This window comes from Stegodyphus dumicola, chromosome 3 (genome assembly GCF_044657685.1).
Source record: "Stegodyphus dumicola isolate Sdum_Otavi_A_Nest chromosome 3, ASM4465768v1".
NCBI lineage: Eukaryota > Metazoa > Arthropoda > Arachnida > Araneae > Eresidae > Stegodyphus > Stegodyphus dumicola.
The window spans coordinates 40106007-40127562 of NC_140770.1; the positions used below are offsets into that span (position 1 = coordinate 40106007).

The 21556-nt window shown below is 31.6% G+C and overlaps 1 protein-coding gene across 2 annotated transcripts in view; it reads left to right on the top strand.

Annotated features, from left to right (window-relative positions):
* Nucleotides 1-21328, top strand: part of LOC118182465 (uncharacterized) — a 458248-nt gene extending 436920 nt beyond the window's left edge. For both annotated transcript variants that reach the window (XM_085812781.1, XM_035351810.2), the window contains 3 exons: nucleotides 1556-1736; nucleotides 6190-6329; nucleotides 12114-21328. In XM_085812781.1, coding sequence (XP_085668907.1) covers nucleotides 1556-1736; nucleotides 6190-6329; nucleotides 12114-12358 — 566 coding nt within the window. In that variant the 3' untranslated portion in view covers nucleotides 12359-21328. The remainder of the gene's footprint in view (nucleotides 1-1555; nucleotides 1737-6189; nucleotides 6330-12113) is intronic.
* Nucleotides 21329-21556: the final 228 nt, after the last annotated feature.

The following is a 21556-nucleotide window of genomic DNA, read 5'->3' on the forward strand; positions in this document are numbered from 1 at the left end:
CACCTCCATCGTGGGTTTTCTAAAGTAAACAGACTCATAGTCACATTATACATGCAGAAAAATAATAAAACACTTGTGTGGACAAATTGTTCTCGGGATTCAAATTCGTATCAAACTGCAAGTATTCGGCTTTCTTACTCATTTGGTCGTTAGAAGGCATAATATTAAAGCAAGAACATGAGATGAGTATCAGCATATTATTCTTATACAAATTCAGAAATAAAAACATTTAATTCTTTGTCTGTCTGCAAGTCTTGATAAGTTTTAATTATTTTAAGTTTGCAAAACCTAAGCGAAATTTACAAAATATAAATTTTAGATGTGTAGCTTTGAAAACTAGAGAGTGTGTATTTTAGTTAAATTATAAGGTATTTCTCCCGCCTTCTTAGCATGCCTTCGTAGTGTAATGGTCTGCACGCTGGGCGAGTATTCCAGAGGTCCGTGCTTCGATTCCCGGCGAGGGCGTTGCTTATTTTTCATCTTGCCTGCTTCCAAAAAATACTTAATGTCTCTACAATGGCGCCTGAACTAAAAGGGTGGTGGATTATGATTCTCCACCTCCAGGATTTGGCGATTGGGTCCCCTAATCCCCAGCTGCCCTTTAAAAGGGGAAGTATATAAGGCATTTTTCCCGTCTTCTTAGCATGCTTTCATATTCAGTAGTCAGCACGCTCGGCGCGTATTCGAGAGCTCCATGATTCGATTCCCTACGAGGGCATTGCTCATTTTTCATCTCTCCTGCTTCGAACCTACCTAATGTTTTTACAACATTACTGTCTAAATTGCTTTGAAACATTGCATGTTTATTTTAGTCATATTGTTATCTTAAAAGATAGTCCGTTAAACACATTAAAAACAGAATGAAATGACATAGAAAGCCATTGCATGTTCTCAGAACTTTTATCGGTGCTTTTGTTTATTTTATTTATTAGAATTAAAAACGAAACATTAGGTAGTAAGTATTAGTTAAATTATTTTCTTAATTTCCTTAACTAGTAATAATGCCATGAGTCAGAAAGCAAATACCGATTTTGATCCATAAAATATTTTCTCCTAGTTTATTCCTCTTTTATTCCATTGTGAACCCATTTCGTATTTATTTTAGTAGGAATACCTGGTTGCTGTTATCACTAACGAAGGCATACAGTCGAAATGTAATTTAATGAGATAATTTTCTGTGCTTAGTTTATTTAAATAATCATATTGCTATTACTAATGGTATGCTTAATAATAATTATCCTTAGGCATGCCAGTAGATATTAGCATGTCTTGCAAGTCATAACTACAGATCTTAGGGATGGAATCAGTATGTTTACTCTCGCATTACCACTTAATGTCTTCTCGAATTAGAAAAACGAGGATTAACTCTTGAATATGGCAAACCTAACAGCTAATTGTAAACGCTTTCGAAACTTTTCCTACACAGTTTTCATCACTTCAATTATCTCGAGAGACATTAATAACTTCCGCTCAAAAGAATCAACTCCTAGTGCATAAATTATGTGTTAAGCATACCGTATTGTTTGTTCTTGTTTAAAAGACTATGAATTTACAGATTCACTGGAGTGGTTGAAACTTGGCGAAAACAAACTAGATGACATACCGTCTCAGTCCTTGAAGAATCTCAGAAGACTCAGACAGCTAGACTTACGAGGAAACAACATCTCGAAAGTCCGAGAAGATGATTTCTTGCCATATGGGAAAAATCTGAAGTTCATCTACTTGCAAAACAACTGGTACAAGTCACATTTCTTTTTCAAAGTTTTCTTAAATCTTGAGTAAATAATTATGTTTTACTGTGGTTAACTTAGAAAATGTAATTTATGTCATCAACTGCCTTACTCTTACTCGGGATTCTTTCTTTTCTCTAAAGAATAGCCAAATAAATAAAAGCAACATCGTGTTTCGTAATACATTTCATTTTTTAAAACGATACGTTCTCCGACTTTTTTTATCTTTAGATGAAATGCCTCTTCGTTGTGCCTTTTTTTAGCTTGAATAAACTTAATTTTTAAAAGTAATTTTATACTGTAGTGCCAGTCAATGAGTTACATTATTACCAAAATCAGCTACCATATTGCTGGCACGTTTAATACTTCATGAGCAATATTCAGAGTGACCATGTAGAATCTATCGGATTCGATCAACCTATGGCAAAATGAATAAACAAAAAAAAAAATCTGAAATGTTTCAGATTTTAAATTACGTCCAAAGGGGCGTTTTTTAACATTTTGTGTGTTACCTTTCTTTATTAAATATCATGTTCCTCGCACTTAAACCATAAGATCCAGTGCAACAGCAATATCGCAAAATAGTTTTAAAACGAGCCTATCTTTAGAATTTCCGATACAGAGACTCACGCGCTGGAGATAAAAATGTTTTTTCTGCACAACGTTGCCATTGCTCGCTTTGAAATCCTTGAGTTTGTTAATCAAAAATTCGTCAAAGTTTTAAAAAATAGGAAATCGATCATAAAACAAATTTCAAATTTCAAATTTGGTCTTCCACATGCTCATATTCGTTGGAGGATTACGTTATTCAAAATTCGATGACTCTATGTACCGTTGTTTTATCACAATACGAGAAATATACATACATTTATGCAGATTTTTCATTATTTAATTTCTTCAAATATAATGCAGCACTCTAACATTTTGTGGCAACAGTTTGAAAAGTGAACCGACATTTATGAGTCCGACGCAAAATGCCAAAACGAAACTAATAGTCCTTCGGGATTCAAATCCCTTTGGACTAATAAATGGTGAAGTTTCCTATGGGTCCGGCTATCCGTTAGCGAATATCTAGTCGGCAAGTGCCCAGCCATCTGGTAGTAAATTTTCGAAACAGTTACTTTAATATAATATCTTAACCGTATGAAATCGTTCAAAGGAATTCTATTTCTCAACTCATATATTTTATGCCAATAATCTTAAAATGTTTTAATTTATTTTTAAATGTGTAATTCTTAGCCTTCTTTTTTATTGATGGTGATGCATAAACGTAATCCCCTCAGTAAAGGTAATTAGAATAATTTCACTTCTTTCAAAAGGGAAATAAATTGCATTATTAGCACCAGAGGGCTCTTAGCCTCAAACTTCACTTTTTTGTCCGTATCACTTTTCAAATATTGCCGTAAAATGTTAACTCCATGTATTATTTTTAAAGAAATAATATATCGAATATAAAAATCATATGACATCACAAGTAAAAGGATGTTACCACCAAGGAGGTTATAATAAATGGAGTAAGCCTTCTCCATATGTCCCGTGCAATGAAAATTAAGCCATGCTATGTCACGGTAAGACGTCACGAACTTCTAGTTGGTTTTATTTACATTATAATTAGTTTTTTCTATACGTTAGCTATACATCACTGAACATTTACAAGTCTCCCATTCTTATTTTAATACTTAACATGACTGATTTTCTATTTAGTATATAGAAAAATTGCAAGGACTGAAAATAATTGTTTCATATTTATTCTAGGTACATATGAATCTGCAAATGGTAACCATAAGGCAAATATTATACATTGTAAAATTTGTAAGACTAGTGAAAGTTTCAATGGTATTATATGGAAATTATGCCTAAAGACATTTTTCTGAGCCTAAGGACGTTAATATTTGCTCTCAAAGTCAGTGTAATTTTATTTGACAACATGTTTTAAAGTCGTATCCGAACGCTGTATGGCGGCCATGATAAGTCGTGGCGTTACCTTGTTGACAATTTCTTGGCTTCACTTTAGTGACGTAATGCTTACTCCATCTATTCTAACCTCATTGATTAACCAGCAAATGTTATCTGTTTGGATCATTTTAAAGAAATAATGTACAGAATAGAAAATGATGAATGGCAACACAAATAAAAGGATGTTACTAATATTCAAATGTTATCACCACTAATTATTTTTAAAGAAATAATGCAGAGAATATTTCAAAAATGCATGGCAACATTTAACATTCCACTGGGAATTCTACAGACATCGGATATAAAATATTTTTAACTGACACGCGCCTGTTTGTTAATTTAGCGAAGAGTGAGATATTTATTTTTTCTTTAAAGTTAATCTGCTTGTTATTGATCAAGAAATTAAGCGATATAAATGCAGCTATTTATCTCTTCTATTAATTACCAGCTAGACCCGTGAAATCATACTAGATGGATTTACTAAAATCATTATATTTGTTTTTCTTTTTATAGTAAATATTTCAGGCTGCTGGCCGCACCAGACGCTAGTTATTTGAAAAATGAGAGGACAATAAAATTGATTTCACACAAGAGTGAAGTTCAAGAATAATAGCCGTTTGTGGCTGGAAAATGCCTCATAGAGTGCGAGATAGTTGGTGTCTCGTCTAGCGGGTCAGTCCATGCGGAGCTGATCGAGTTGAGAGCCGGGCAGCGCGTGCCGAGTGGGTCGTCAAGTGCATCGTCATCGAAAGAGTCTCTTCGTATATCGCGGTTAGTGCATCATCTAGAAAGTGTGTTGAACTCTGGGAACGACTGAACCGAAGAGTCGGGAGCTGTGCTCTGTGTGTCGTCGAGTGCATCGCGCGTTGTAGCCTGGAGAGTCTCGAAAGTACGTGGAGTTCCGAGAACGACCGAGCAGAGTCGGGAGCTATACTCTGGAGCTTTGCAGTGAAGCTCTCTCCACCGTTATTGCCTGACAGTGTGAAAGCTGTGTCGCTGATTGTTCCAGCGTGTTTATAGTAGATCTTCCAAGACTGTCAAAAGTGTTTCGGAACTGTCCTTATTAATATTGGTAAATAAATGGTGTTTCGATACTTCATCAAGTGTCGTCGTTATTCAATCCAAATCCACACGAACCCCGTACGAACGTGAAGGAAGAAAATAACATAACAACTGGTGTCAGAAAAAAAAATGAACAGCATAAAGTTTACATCCATAGGTGTGTGTACATATTCACGTTATGCACATAATTTATTTTGTCTACTACTGCATGTATAAATTGGATGTCTGAGTAGGATGAGTAAATTGGATGTCTAGTTTCTAGAGTTATATTTGTGCTGAGAAAGGCAAAATCTACGATTTAAGCTATTTTAACGTGCATTAATAACTAAAGCTTGTAAGATATGTTATAGCATTTCATAAGTAATCAAGAACTGTGGATTTGCCATATGTGACCTTTTCAAGAAAGCACCGTGACTGCAAGAATACCTTCAAAGCCTTGAAATTATGAGCATAGTGTGGGGATTAAAAGGCTCAGAATGAATAGGATCAACAACAGTGTGTAAAAATCATTTTAAGCTCTGATTGTGTAATTAATAACTCCAGTATTGGACTTACCAAACATCAGTATAGGAACCGTGTAGCTTCCCTTTCATTATATAGATTTTAGGAGTTGACATCCAACATTAGAACGCTTAATTAATGCGTGACACATATTATGCAGGTCACCTCATTTCAGACACTGGGTGGTTAATGGCAGGAAACAACTATTATCGTCCTAACTAGTGGCGTTTCAAACCATTTCGCCAAATGAGACGCCCTGTGTGCGGAGAAAATCCCACGAGTCATGGATCTCAGATGTCAACAGAAGACTTTACATTCTGTGGTAGCTTGATGATTATGAAGCTACCACAGTATATGTAACACATATATGCAACACATATAGGATTTGTTTGGCAAGCATTCAACGGGATCCTGATCGTTCGAAATCATATAGATGACAATTATGCCACTATCGTTCCATAACCTTTCATGTCGTGCATTTATTCTGATGGGTTTGGGTTTAGTCTTCTCTAACAGTTACATAAGTCTAGAGATGCCGAGTTATGGTAAGAGGAATCTTCAGTTAAGTTTGGAAATCTTACTATATAAATTTAAGTCACCAGATCTCAACGTTATCGAGCACATCTGAAATGCCATGCATTGCGTTTCGGATCACAGAAATACTACGTCTCCAAATACAAAATTATGGACTTTTCTGCAGAATATAGTGTTTATTGCTCACAGAATACTCCCGCATACTCTTTAAGCTCTCTTTCTCCTTCCCAATTTTTTTTTTTTTTTTTTTTTTTTTTTTTTTTTTTAATGAAAGACTTACTAAGCTTAAAGCTTTTGAACCAAGTTTTCTTCCCGCAATTTAGGGTACATCCACAGTCATTTACTTTAAAGTTCTCTGATTTAAAAATGTTTGCTTGAAAATGTGTTTTCTCTATCACTCTTCCAGGCTAATATCTCTTGAGCCGACATCACTACTTTCACTGGATTCTCTTGAATGGTTATACCTACAGTCAAACCAATTGACTACTGCTCCCTATGAGACATTTGCGCCAGTCTTAAACACACTTCAAGTTTTCGACATACATGGTAATTAATTCCTTTTTAATGATAATCATAAGTAAATTAATCTGTTCTGTCTCTGTTATTCTACGTTGGTATATGATTTTACCCAGGAAATTGAAGTTAATAAAATGCTTTATAATTAACAATAAAAAACAATATTAAGAAGGCTTTTCACGTTATGAAATTATATACAATATTATCTTCTGTATTCGATACTTCGCTAATTATCATAGAATTAAAGGCTAAACATAAATATATAGTTAAACTAAACTGAAACTTTTCGAGCAAGGAAATCATCTACGAAAGAAAACAATTGATTGTTAGAATAGTTTAATTCTTTGAATATCAAATTAGCAATATTTCATTAAATATAAATGGCTCTTTCATGATTCTATAATTTATAAATTAGTCATCAAAGTCACAGTTTTTTACGTTACTGACAAAATTTATGAAATGGCAAGGTACATTTTTCTGGAGCTCTTCGTACGCAAGAGTTTGTATTTCTAGTCAGTCATATTAAAAAGAGAAAGTTAGCTGAAACTGTTAGTTTTACAAATCTGAATAAGAAAAAAAAACTATAATTAAATTAAGAGGAGTACCACTAGTGGGAACTAAAAAATTTCATATTAAGGGAAGTACCACTAGTGCGAACTAAAACATTTCTTCAGGTATTATAAGTTTTGACGTTTAATAATTTTCAGCCAATAAACTATCGCTGTTCTTGTATTCAACAAACTATAGTTTGATGCAGAATGATCTTAAATTCTATATTTCACATTTTCCATTTCTAACGAATATTTTCAAACCAAATACGCATATAAAAAGTTCTTTTTTATTATTTAAATTTCAAAAACAAATAATTAAAAATTATATAATAGTGAGGATCAATTTTCTTAAATGTTTGATTTGAAACCAGACCAGCAACACTTAAACTAACTACATACATCCCGGCTTATCAGTAAAACTTATATTATAAATGTGTCTAAAAGAGTGTATCCTTTGGTATTAACTTTGAAAATTTAAATATTTTCAAGTTGCAAAAGCAAGTTGCAAACGTTTATCTAAGCAAGTGTTTAAGACAACCTTTGTCTTTATAAATCCTCATGAAGATTTCTTCGCTATCTAAATGCGAATGAAATTAATAGGTATTTTTTAGATTTCGCTTAGTTCATGAATATATATATATATATATATAATTATCTCGTAGGGATATAAAAAAATCGTAATCTTTAATGGTATAAAGGAAAAATATTTAAATTACGTGCTAGAGCATACTGGTAGGCATTAATTAAGGTAAATTAAAGAACTTTGTAAAAACATTAAAAATCAAATTAATTGTAAAAGACTAAATGCTCTAAAGAAATAACAAAAAATTATTATTGTCATTGAACGGAGATTAATTGTATCAAGGAGAACAATTCTTCCCTTTCTGTGTTCTAAATTCTTTACAGTAATTTTCCTGTACTGAGTTTTTTCAAATTAATTCTATCAAACTTACACATGCAATTTTTCAGCATTGTGGATGGCTCTTCAATTGCGGAACTCAAATTTAAACAAAGAACCAAGTCTTTAAATATCGTTGCTACTAATGCGCGGCGCTTTATTAATGCTTCGCCCTGTTGCTAACCATGTATAGTTGCTGCTTCGCTTCGCCATTATGTAAAGAGATATAAGCTGTATAAAATTGTAGGGTGCATATCGCAGCCATAATAATGATATGTGAGCCATTTTAACTACGAAATAAAATTGCGTGTTCAAATCAATGGCCACGTCTGAAAGATTTTCTTCTCCATTCTCTCGTCTTAAGTATCTACGCTTCTATATTTCTAATCTTCAAGTCATCCACAGAATTAATTTACACATATAAACATATAAACATAAGTCAAAAGTTAAACGTGATTAATACTGCTACTTATTCATCAACTGCAGTAAAGGTTAATACAGAATTAACTTTAATAAAAATGTAAATTATTGGTAATTTAATTAGAATAATTAAACTTATACATATGTTACGGTGAAACACCGAAATCTGGAGAATGTCGACTTTCACCGGTGAATGTCAACATTCACATAGTCTCTTGGGGTATGTCCGAAATATTTTCCAAATACTCTTATTTCTGACTTACACCGGTCAATATCGACATTCACCATATACTAATGGTGAATGTTGAACACATAACAATATTATATTTTCTTCTCCGTAATTCAGTCGCGAATAAACGCACTTGAGACTTGAAATAAGATTTTAAGAACATGAGAACCTAAAACACACAATGCATTCAAAATGAGAAAGGAAAATAATAGAAGTTAAAAACTTACTTAATTATACAGTACGTTCTAAATGAGAAAATAAAATAACAGTAATAAAAAACTTACTAAATTATGTGATTCAAATCTTATTTATTGCAACAACTTAAACTATTATGGCACTTTATGACCTCTCTTTTCGACTTTCACCAGAGCATATCTGTGATTGTCGACATACACCGGTGAGGGTCCGAATATACAAGAATGTAGTGAAATATTCGGTCTTTAACCGACATATTTGGTGAATGTTGATATTCTCCGGTGAAAGTCGACATTCTCCAATTTCGGTCTTTCACGGTAACATATATATATGTATACGTATATATGCGTGGTTCTTCAAACAAAAATTTTATTTCCTGTCCTACAACACTGGTCTCAAACACAAATTGCACATGGATAAAATTTACGATCTGAAAGTAGCTGACGAGCCGCAATAAAAAATATCTGATGTGAACACCACATGACGTCCTCGTATGGCCTATTAAATTATACACATTTTTGCTGCATTTCATTTAAACTAATTTCCTTGAATATCATAAAAGATATATTTCTCATTCAACTAATTCAGCTCTTACTTCGCGGCAAAGCAAAAATACATAAAAAATCAGAATATCGTCATTAAAAATTGTAAAATACAGAAAAACATAAAACACGAAATATAGTTTAAAAAAACAATTTTTACAACTAAAAATTAGATTTTCTAAGCAAAAACAAGCAATTCATCTAGCGGGCAAGATGGCAGATTTTTCGGTGCACAAAGCTGAAAGCTTACATTTAGTCCCACTCGGCAAAAAGACATTGAAGGTGCAGAAACTGGTACTATTCTCCTGAGTTTCAAATGTAAAGAAATGACGATTCGTTAGGCTTAACTCGCTATTTGCTAATGTTAAATTTATGATAATTCTACAACTATTGCATGCAGATTAACTAAAGTCATAAAAACCTTAACCGGAACATAAAAACCACATAGTTCAATAACTTTTAAAGCAAAAAAATGCACAATTTACCAACATATAAGAATTGAAAAACTAAGCTCACCGAGGCAGGTAAAAGAGTGGGAATATAATTAGTTCGCAGCAATTATTAATTTATTTGTATACAATTAAAATTTCATAATTATATATACGATTGGTGCAGCCGATTGCAAAGGAAAAGGGAGATGCACAACTACATGTTATAGCAGTCTCATATACAAAATTTCAGCGTTCCACGGCTACTCCTTCCGAAGTTATGCGAGATACAGAAGTTATGCGTATAGAAGTCAAGAAAAGGTGCTCTACTTAATCCATTTTAAATCCATTTTACAATCTTTTTTTGACAAACACAGTCCTTTATTCTGTCTATACATACAGATGTCACGCAAAAACATCGTTCAAATGGTTCCGAAAGCGGTTGAAATGAATATTTTCGTTGAAATATGATACCCGAAATTTTTCGCAGTAGTTCATTTACTTCGTACAAGAAGTATTATGTTAACTAAACAAATATTTTTAACTAGATTTTTTTTAAAATTAGGTATTTGTTAAAACATACATATTAAAATAACACAGAAAAAATCCAAATTTATTTCTTTTCGTACTTGAAATTCAAAGACTGTCATCTGCAAGAACATTTAATTGGACACAGTTTGTAATTCAAACGCATTGGCAATTAAATATTAAAAGTTTCAGATTGACTTTATTAAAAAAATTGTAATATATTGAAGTAATTACTAACTTACTTTTAATTTAAACTATAATTAAATATATGAAAAAATCCCAAGACAGACAAAATTGGGAATAAATAATGACAATTCTGCTATTAATTTTCAACTAAGAGAAAACCTGTTCATATGTAAATGTACTCCGAAAACAAAGCGATTATTGTTATTGCAAACATCGTGACTGAGCTTTGTATATTGGTTTTCCCTCTCTGTTTTCTCATTTTTGTAACGCTTGTTCAGTGTTTTTACAAATTAGTTGTCTGTACTTTTAAGCTACGTTGATTGTCTATTTAATGGATTCTTATTAGTTACAAACATATATGTATATCTAAACAAATTATTAGGAGTGCTGAATTCGTATCTCGTGAGCAACTTGGATTGATGTCCAACTTACACGTTGTTTCGATTGAATAAATGAAACTAGAGTAATGTATATCATTTTTTGCCTTTTTAAGATCAAATGAACTTAATTTCAATGTGTAACATCTTTCTAAAACAGCAACACGTATAAGGTATCTCTCCCGCTTTCCTAGCGTGCCTTCGTGTTACAGTGGTTCTGCACCCTGGGCTGGTATTCCAGAGGTCCGTGGTCCAATACTCGGTGAAGGCAGTTGCTAATTTTTCATCTTTCCTGCTTCCAAAAAATACCTAATGTCTCTACAGACGTACTAATTCTTTCTAACATAATAGGATTTTTAAAACTCCTCGTATTTTTAGAATAGTTTTCTATAGCCTTTGCAGAAAAATTGAATATTGCAGATTAAAAAACTTTCTTGTAGTCTGTTACTTTAGACCAGGCACTTCAGAGTCAAATTTGCCCCTCCCGAATTATCTTGTAACTTTGATTACCAGTAAATGGTTAAAGCCCCAATTTTTTTTCCTTCTCCATTTCCATTTAGCGTATTTCGCTTCGTGAAAAGCACACGAATGAAGAGTTATAATGTATTTCTCCCGTCTTCTTAGCATGTCTTCGTGGTGTAGTGGTCAGCATGCGTGACGCGTATTCGAGAGGCCCGTGGTTCAAGTCCCGGAGAAGGCGTTGCTCATTTTTCATCTCTCCTACTTCGAAACAACCTAATGTCTCTACAGAGTGACTTGAATTACAGTCAGATGAGGTGGAGAAAATAAGTGCTGGGCTGTGGAGACGGCACATGTTACGATAACAAATGAGGGAGGTTTGGAAAGCCCTTGAGTGTGTGTGTGATTATGGCAAAGCCTCGAGGGCTATCTGCCTAAGAGGAGGGATGCCTTCGTGGAGGACTTTCTAAGGGAAACTGGCTCGTATACACGTTACACATGGGGAAAACCACGAAAACGCCCATGCAGCCAGCCCGTTCGCGGGATTCGAACCTCGGACCGAACTACCAGTGTTCAGCGACTTTACCGCTCGGCCGCTGGTGGGCGGAAAGCCCTTGAAGGGCCTGTTTTAAAGTAACAGACTATAAGCAGAAACGCTCAATTAAGTAATATGGACTTCTCTAGTTCAACGATAAGTTTCGCTAACCAACTTACTTACTACCAGCTGAGTCGCTGTACCGCCTGTTATATGACTGTAAATTTCAATGCCCTTAAAGTTGAATGAACAGATTAAATGCATTAACTGCAGTTTTGAAATTTTAGTGTAAACTCTAAGCACCATCGCAAATATTTGAATGTAAATTAAATAACTGGAGCAGAGGAATAAGGAAGGATGTCTTGCATCTAATGATGAAGGATCGTACTGTGTTTTTCTTACATGCATGGAAAGGGAATATTTTTCAAAAAAAATTAATCCTTTAATTATATTCTGTCTCTTTCAGACAATCCCTTTCATTGTGACTGCAGCATATCGTGGTTGAGAGAGTGGATAAAAGGTAAAGGTGCAAGCATCATTAACATGGCTCAAGACACAAAGTGTGTAACTCCTGAAGTCTTTGAGAGCATGCCTCTTGCTGAGATACCTAGCGATCAACTAATTTGCATCTCAGGAGCTGTCACGCTGCATAACTATGCCACTATTTTATTTCTCATCGTGACACTTCTAATATTTACATCCGTTTCTTAATCAAAGGCAGCGAACTGCAAAAGAAACTTCCTCGGAACAAAAACAGAGCTCATGCACACATTTTTAAGTTCCACTGATTTCACCTAAACTGCTAATTTTGCTTCACTTACCTTAATGTTGCTGTGAGAAAACACCAACGTTTATCTGTTGAATGGTAGTATAATGTTGGTTATGAACACACGCCATTCATCCTGCTGTGTATTGAGAAAAGCTTGACCATCATTGAAAAAAGCAAACTTAATTATGGTCTGCAAAATTCGGAAATTATCCAAAATGAAATGCAAGACTCATACGAAAGAAAAAGGTTGGAATCAAAGCACATTTCGTGTACATATTAAATAGAGATATCTGCTCCTAAAACTAATTATAATCCTTCAGCAAAAAAAATTATATTTTCTATTTCAGATGCATGAGAAAATTATTGCTGATTTTTATTTCATATGTTATTTGTCTGAGACTAATTAGATCGATTTAATTTTAAAAATCATGTGAAAAATTCTTTAGATACAAGCAACAATAATTGATTATTAAATTTTAGAAGGCATCCTCAGTCATTTGCCCAAAATCAAAAGAGAATTTTATTAATAAAATGTTTGATCCTTTTTAAAGCACTCTTTGTTAGAACCCCTTTTTCTGCTGTCATAAAGGATATATAAGAAACGTGGATATTTGCATAACTTCAATAGGTTGACAATTGTAAAGTCATCATATTAGCAATGGAAAACACGTTACTGATGAAGATTCAGATTGCTTCCAAGAAACTGTCTCCATTTAGCAATGACTATGGGAAGACCTTTCGTTTCTCAAAGAAACGGTTCACTTTCATTCTGCTTCTACAAAATATAATGAAATACTTAGAACATACAGGCTAACTCTGAGTGATAACAAGTAAAATTACATATCTTCATGAAAACAGCATAAAGGAGACACTTACACGTATTCAAATGTTAAATGATTATACGAGAGTTTACCATCACATTTTATACAAACATATCTGTGGTAAAACATTTAATGTTTTTTACTCCTTATCAAAGGAGAAAATATATTTCCAAGTATATCAAAGCTTCTGAGAAAAAATAAATTATATACAAATTAAGTGTAAAGGAATATCGACGACTGAATAAAAGAAAATTAAATCAGTGTGGTTTTAAGAAGGGTATTTTCATAACGGACCTCCGAAACCTCATATCAGTGTTGTGATTACAGGCTATTATATAATATTGTATGTTAAAGCAGCCAACCTTTCTGACAACTGTGTTATATATTACTTTGTAATTGTTGAATTTGAATATGAAAAACTCTACTGGAATTTCTTATTATCCGTGTTCAGATTTAATGTCGATATGTTTTCTGGCGAAACACAATTTGTTCCTGTTGTTTCCTTATCATCGTCAAGGGAAAAAAGCAAAGGAAGAGGAATGCAGCCATTTTACTTCCTGTTGTTTTCATATTATCCTCAATGCAGAAAAGCGAAGTTAATTATTTTTTGTGGTCTGCACGCACAGATTGTTACTAAAATACGAAGCTTTCTATTTTTTGTTCGAAAATATGTTTCAAATTTGCTGCCAATAACTCTTTTAATTTTTTTTTATATTCGCAATTTAAGTAATTTCTCAGCATTTTGTGATATATTTGCGTACATAAGTAAAGTTATTCACAGAAGTAAGTAATATTGATAAAATAACTCTGAGAAACTTTATTCTGTAACTACTTTAATTATTTCATTCTGATTTGCTACTTAGTGAAATTATAACAATATTTATGCTGTAAAATATTAGATTTGTATTTAACAATTAAAGCAAAGTAATGATTTATACAATTACAATACGAAATGATTACATCTTCACATTGTTTGAATAAACTAAGAAAATAACACAGAAAACTGTTTAAGGGTGCAGGCTCTGAGAAGGAGAATTAAAACCATGGACCCCTCTTCTTACCAAAATTGTTTGGATATTTTTATTAGTTTGTTATTCATTGTTGTTAAATACATTGCAGATAATAACGTGCTGCTCATAAGATGGATTTCTTCTGTTGCCGTCTTATAACAATAACGAGTCTAAATTTTATGAATTCTAATTAGAAGATTGATTGCTTTCAGTATCTTATGGATGAATAGGTAGCTCCAGTATATCTGGTAGGATGATAAACGAATTAGAGCAACTGTAGTATATTTCATTTTATAAACATTTTTATGTTCGTTATATGCTGTTGAAAAAATGTTAGGCTATTTTTTTTTTTTTTCATTTTATTCTATTATTTCATTTATTTTCATTTAAAGCGCACATCACCACTCTAAACTGATGCATGGGATAAGGAAATTTTGCTATCCAAGTATTTTGCTGTACCAAAGTATTTCATTTCGCAACTAGTTTATCACCACAGATTACAGAAACAAATAAAAAAACAACCAAAAGTTCTTTAAAAAAAATATAAAATTATTCTATATAATTACTTCAAAGATGAATTTAAAAATATATTTTATTAAACATAATGATGTTACAAGTATGCATAAAATTGTTAGTCAGTATTGGAAATTAAATGTAATCGAAATTAAACAAAATAAGTATATAAGTAAAAAATAAAATAAAGATTTATACTATGAAGAATTATTGCCTTCCCCGTGCGTGCTGGCACGTCGTAACTACTCACACTTCCGGCTAGCAACTGGAAATCCGTAGTTCAACTCCCGGCAAGGCCATTTCTGAATTTTAACATCTCATGCTGCTAGTATTCTAATAGCTCTACAGTTTTACTAAGAAATGATTTTATGGCTTTCTAATAGCACAGTTTATTAAGTAATTACAGATTTATTAACAATAAAAAATATTTAATGATATTATATACTGTCTAATGGAAACGTTTGGAGAACTAGCTGTTTGCGAGGCAGAACAGAAGATTGAGTATCTTTCATTTACACATTAACAACTTTTGGCAAACAGGAATATAAGTGTAGGTAGCTTAACATAACGCAACATGCTGTTCCAAATAGGCAAACATTTGCAAATTGATGTATTCGTCCATTATGGTACACCACATAGGACGACTGAATTACATCTGTGAGAAAAGTACAGCTCGATCCCAATTTTGATGGAACAAACCGAGAGACGAATCAGAGGACCTCCCATTCCTCTTTCTTTTGCTAAAACTATCGATAATATTAATTCGTATCGTAAAAACACTAAACTAGAGAGAAGGTAAATACCGTCCAAGACGTTTTAAAGACAAGATATGATTTTAAAAATGGCGCTGTATATTCTGCAACAGAAGTCAAATCAATTTCGTATCGTAGACGTCACAAAAGAACTGCATTATTAGCGTATGCAAACAACACTAATAGCCCCGTTTACTATTGCAGAGTTCCACAAAGACAACAGAAAATATCTGCTGAACTAAGCGAAAATAAAGGCGAATTAAACCTTAAAATAAACGTAACTAGAATGAAATACTAATCAAAATTTATAACTGAAGCATTGTTTCTTTAAGAACCTTTTTTACAAATATATTATTATTTTCGTAATGAAGTTTTACTTTTAAAAAATGATGGTGTATTTAATTATGGCAAAGCACACTAGAGCTATCTGCCTAAGAGGAGTGATGCCTTCGTGGAGAACTTTCTGAGGGAAACTGGCTCGTATACACGTTACACATCGGGAAAACCACGAAAACGCCCATGCAGCCAGCCCGTTCGCGGGATTCGAACCTCGGACCGAACTACCAGGGTTCAGCGACTTTACCGCTCGGCCGCTGGTGAGCCTTTAAAAAATGAAACTTAAATTTTTCTTTGCTGTTAACTTATATTCTGCGAAGGTAAATATAATTTTATAAAATGATGGATTAATATAAAATAGAGAGAGCCAACGAAATGATTTTTAGATAACAGCTCTGCAGTAATATTAGCCATATTAATGCAAAACATATTTCCCAATTTTTAAAGCATACCTACGATGAGAACACTTAAGACTGACTACCTAATTAATCTCTAAAGTATCGAAAATTAATTTATATTTGTTCATACCTGATTTTTAGTAACACATTATTTATTTATTACATTTTCGGCTTTTATTTAATTATTGTTGTATTGCTCATTCCTTATTTTAAATAACACATTTATTCTTTTATTAATTTTTTTCGAATTTTATTTAATTATTATTTTAATACTTTCTTAAATAGCAACTGCTCCTGATTTCTTCAGAATTTGATCCCCTAAAGCATTTTATACATAATTTAATTAGATCTTATCAACTGATTTTTAAGTTTTAAATAATATTTGTGGACAGTTAGTGACTTTTCTTTGTAACTTTAAATTTTCAGTCTTTCAGTTTCTTATTTTCTGTTATTAGAATGTTTTTGTTGTTTCTTCTGGTTTTATTTTTACATAATAACCCTTAAATTAAACACTGTCTTTTAAAATGTAAGTTACAGGCATTTGTAGCAAGTGTATTGCTTACAACTAATTCTATTAAAATTTACTGCTTTTCTTTTTATGTTCTGATAAAAAATCTAAAAATTTTGTTCTATTGCTTGTGTACTTCTTTTTAACGTCCTATCTTTAGTAAAATATTCTTTCTTTACAAAATCTGCTTTCGTTATGTTTTTCTTAAATAATTCTTCATATTTTTCCAGGGTGATTTTACTTTTTACTTTCTTCTTTTCAGTCCAATATATATTTATATTATACTCCATTTTTCCTTTCTTGCAGTGTTTGCCGCCTTAAATGTAAGATCAACTGTTATTCTTCTAGGAATTTCTTTAACATTCTGATGCTTTAGAGTGCTTTAGTTCACATGATCATTAAAATAATTAAATATTAATGAGAAATAGAAAAGTGAATAATATTTCAATTCTTAGTTAATAGTTCTTATAAATATTTTTAGTTATCAGTTCTAACGAAAATTCTTACGTCTGACGAATATGTGTATAGAAACATCTGTTGGTGTAGTATACTTAAAATTAAAGAATTTTCAATAAATATTTTTAACGTTAATTATTTTGTATGCGACTAGCATAAAATGATATGGAATAATATCAACTCTATGGGTAATATTTATTTAACATATTACTATATGGTAAGGTTTTAGATTAATTTATGCAATTATTTACTTGAAATCTTTAAGCATTCAATAATTCTAAAATTGTATGAAACGTCAACATTTAATAATCTAAGCATATTCATGTTCGTAACTTTTCCCCTATATATTATAATTAAACAAACATAAGATCAACGTAAAAAAAAATGTGAAAATGAAACACGTAATGGATATTCCATATTCACGATATCTATCTCATTCTTCTTTCCAATATTACAGTTGACTTGTCATTGTCAATATCTCCAGTATTATAGTAGTTAAATCGTTTGCTTTGAGCTACTAAATAATTATTAACTACTGAACTATGGATATGGATATGATATACTATCTTATAATAACAGCTGTTTGATTAATTGTTTTAAAATGAATATTAAAATGCATTAAATGTTTATATCTATCTGCAAGACTGTTTAATATACAGAATATTTAAAAAGCAAATAAATTTAAGAAATTTATTTTAAACTAAAAAAATTTTGCAGATACCTAAGATTGTGGCAGTCCGTGAGTATAACTTTAAACGGAAATAATTTGACAAATATTTATTAACTAAATAACTCAGATGGCATTAGAATATGCAAGTTCACTGAAAAGTTTTAGGTTTTCTTATTTGAATCATATGAATCTACAGGCCCTGTTTTCTTCCCTGCTTTTGGTTTCAAATCTCAGTCCTTTACATTGAATTATAATTTTCACAACAATTTATGAAATAAAACGTGAAATAAACTTATTTGTCATACCTTGGTTAGTATTGAGGACGTAGCATTTTTCACATCGTCATGTGAAGAAAATTTCTTCAATGTAATTACATTTTCAATGCTGGGAAATCTAGGAATCACATGTCACTAATTGTAGTCTACATGCGGGTCATTCTAGCTTTTAAAAGATTAATTTCAGACTGTGTGTCAACGTCACAGCAGCTGGATATTGACCAAGAACAGACCCATTGTTTTTTGAGAAAATCTTTTCTCATTCATGTCTTTCATTTCCTTTAAGTTTTTAAAAGCGTTCCCATAATAGTTATTGTTTACTGTCGATTTACGAATGGGAAAATTTGGCTTTCGCAACTGTCCTGGATTACCTGTCCGCCGGTTACAAAGGTGCATTGTCGATCATTCGACTGTTATCTTTCTGAGGTGCTTGCATTCCAGAAATAATTGAAACATGGTTAAATGGTTCATCACCATCTGCTAACTGCAACATTTGAGCTCTTTCATTTCGACGTTTTCTAAATTTAACACAAAATCCAGTCACTGCTTGTAGTCAAATTACGTATATTCATAGTGAAGGCCATGACTATCAAATATCAGGCTCAAACATGTCGATATATCCATGTATTCCAGCAAAGAACTGCCACATCTAATATTCGAATATTTGAAATGATATGGATGCAAGCCTAAAATATTTCAATCAGATTTGCATTCGCCTAAGAAGAGAAATGCCTACTTTATGGAAAGAAAACATCCTGTGATATTTCGAATGATTTAGAAAATTTCGAATGATTCATTTTTATTGCCTTTTAATTTAATCCAAAATCCTAACAGCGTGTTTTTAAGCAGCTCTCGTGCAATGTTGACGATATATCTGCTAGACTTACTTTCGAAAAAAGAGCTAAATTTCTCTTATTTCCGGTTCAGTTACATATTGTTATCAAAACTCTGATAAGAAGTTGTTTCATTGACTAAAAATAAAATATCAGTATGAAAAATGTCAATGTTCTTTGTAATATTCTGATCAGTGACGAAACAAGAATTCATTCAATAACGAGATTTCATAAATAAGTTAAACTCCAAATAAAACTTAAATACATTTAACCCGCACAATTCCCTATTCTGAATCTGGAAGTTGGAATTCTAGACTTGGATATGTAAATTGTTTACTGAATGGAAATCTGGTCAGTTGTGTTCTGATAACACTTGTATGTTCTGAACTGTGTGTTTTCAGTGTGTCAATTTTGTACATGATGTCCGCAGTGCATTTTTATCGCTTTGTGGGAATATTTTAAATCATTTTCAGATTTCTTCTTAAATTAAAGTCATTAAATTAAATTAAAGTCATTAAATTAAATTAAAGTCATTAAATTAAATTAAAGTCAAATTAAAGTCATTTAAACTATTTTAGCGATTTTCATCTTACGTTATATTAACATAGATATCTGCAAAATAATTGCAATATATTAAAAGCATTTTTCTCAAAATTCTTGTTTTAGTATCTCAAAACTTCTAAAATGAAAACTATTTTCATTTAGTTTTGTGCTTTTATCCGCTTTTTGTGCTACATGATGTTAAAATGAAGAAAAATTAAGAAAGATATTAAGAGCACATGTATGTTTACATGTTATTAAAAAATAATTATATCCATAGAGCTACAAATGAATAGAGGAATCTAATTCTTGTAGTTTAACAGATATGGTAGTTTTTATTTTTTTCCATATTTGAAAGAATTCATTTTAATTCTAAATAATAGTAGAAACACCGCTTTGAAATAAGTAAGAATCTTTCACAAGGCTTGTTCAGGCTTATTAAAAAAAACTTTCGTTGGTCTTAAAACTGGCTATTTAATATTCCTACCTTCTTTCTGAACAGTAACTAGCCATTTTTTATTTCTTATAATATAATTTGGAGTTCGAGTTTTTTATTTTCTTTATTCATATTCTTTAATTCGTATCTTCTTTATTCTGGTGCAGCGAAATATATTTACTTTCACATTCCCTTTTTAGACATACACGAAATCAGGATGCAAAACTGAACTACACAGTATTTCCAAGAAAATTATTAGAAGTTTTTAAAAGCTTTCATACTTCAGTAAAAATAGAATTATATAGGAATTATTTTTATCAAATATATCTTCTCCTTGATTCTTCTTCCAAAAATCAAATAGTTATTTGGAATTTTTTAATAACAGGATTTACCTACCTTATTTACTATAAGTTCTTTGGCTTCAAAATTAAACATTCTTTCCCCTATCAATACGTTTCAGTAAATATGTCAAAACTTATAATAGTTATCAGATTTTTGCGGTATTTTCTGTATTTTGATAAACCGTTATATCAAAAATTGCATTTTATGAGACTTTTTAAACCTCAAACTTGTCAAGATAAAAAGGGAAAGCGAACGACTCGTGAATAGAACTGCCACAGATAAATAAGCTGTGCAGAGCTCTTCTTTTATTCTTCTGAGAATTCTAAAAAAAAGTCTCTTCCTTTATTAGAAAAAGAACTCACTTTTTCGGTAGACTAATTCCTTGGACAAACATATCTCCTATTATTTCAGACTCTTCATTTTTATTTTTTAGGTCTTAATTTTTTTTTATCTAAAAGTATCTATTCTGATGCAAAACAGGAAAATCTACATGTACATAATAATCAAAAAACGAAATATAAAGTTCTGTTACCTTGAAATTTTTATAACATTGTTATATTTGTATTATGCTGTTACAAGTTCCTTGGAACTGAATGTGAATTGAAAATTACTTCTTCATGATTAATTACCGTAATATGAAATAAAACGACACGCTGGAATTTTTATCTGCAATGCTTAATAACTTGCTTCTTCGTAAACAATTATTTAGCAAATGGAATTCCAAATGTTTCTGAGCAAATGGAAATGAGGGAAAAAATCAAGATTAAAACTGAAAATAAAAATCTTTGTTGTTATTTAATGACTTGTTACTTGTTCGCTTTATGTGGCACTTGAATGAAATAAATTAAATATGCACAGGATGACAATCATGCATTACTTTATTAAAAAAAAAAAAAAGAGAGAGAGATCTTGCGAATAAAGAAACGACCAGGAATGTACTTTAAATCTTTGATGTCTTCCTTCTAACAGAACATTTGTCTTTTAATGTTTATATATAGAAGCAAATAAAAGTTTTGAATGTTTTTTGTTTCTTTTCTGTGATTAACAAACGATTTTTCATTTCTCACCACAAATATGTTTTGAAGCATAATTAAAGCATACAATGAAACCCTGCTTAATCTAAGAAACGAAGAAAACTGAGCCTGAATTTGTAATCCCATAGAAGAGTAATTTCCAGTTTTTAAATTTTATTTTTTCTTCATGCTTTTCAAAGTTTAAAAATAAGTCTCTATTTAGCAATGTAAAGGAAG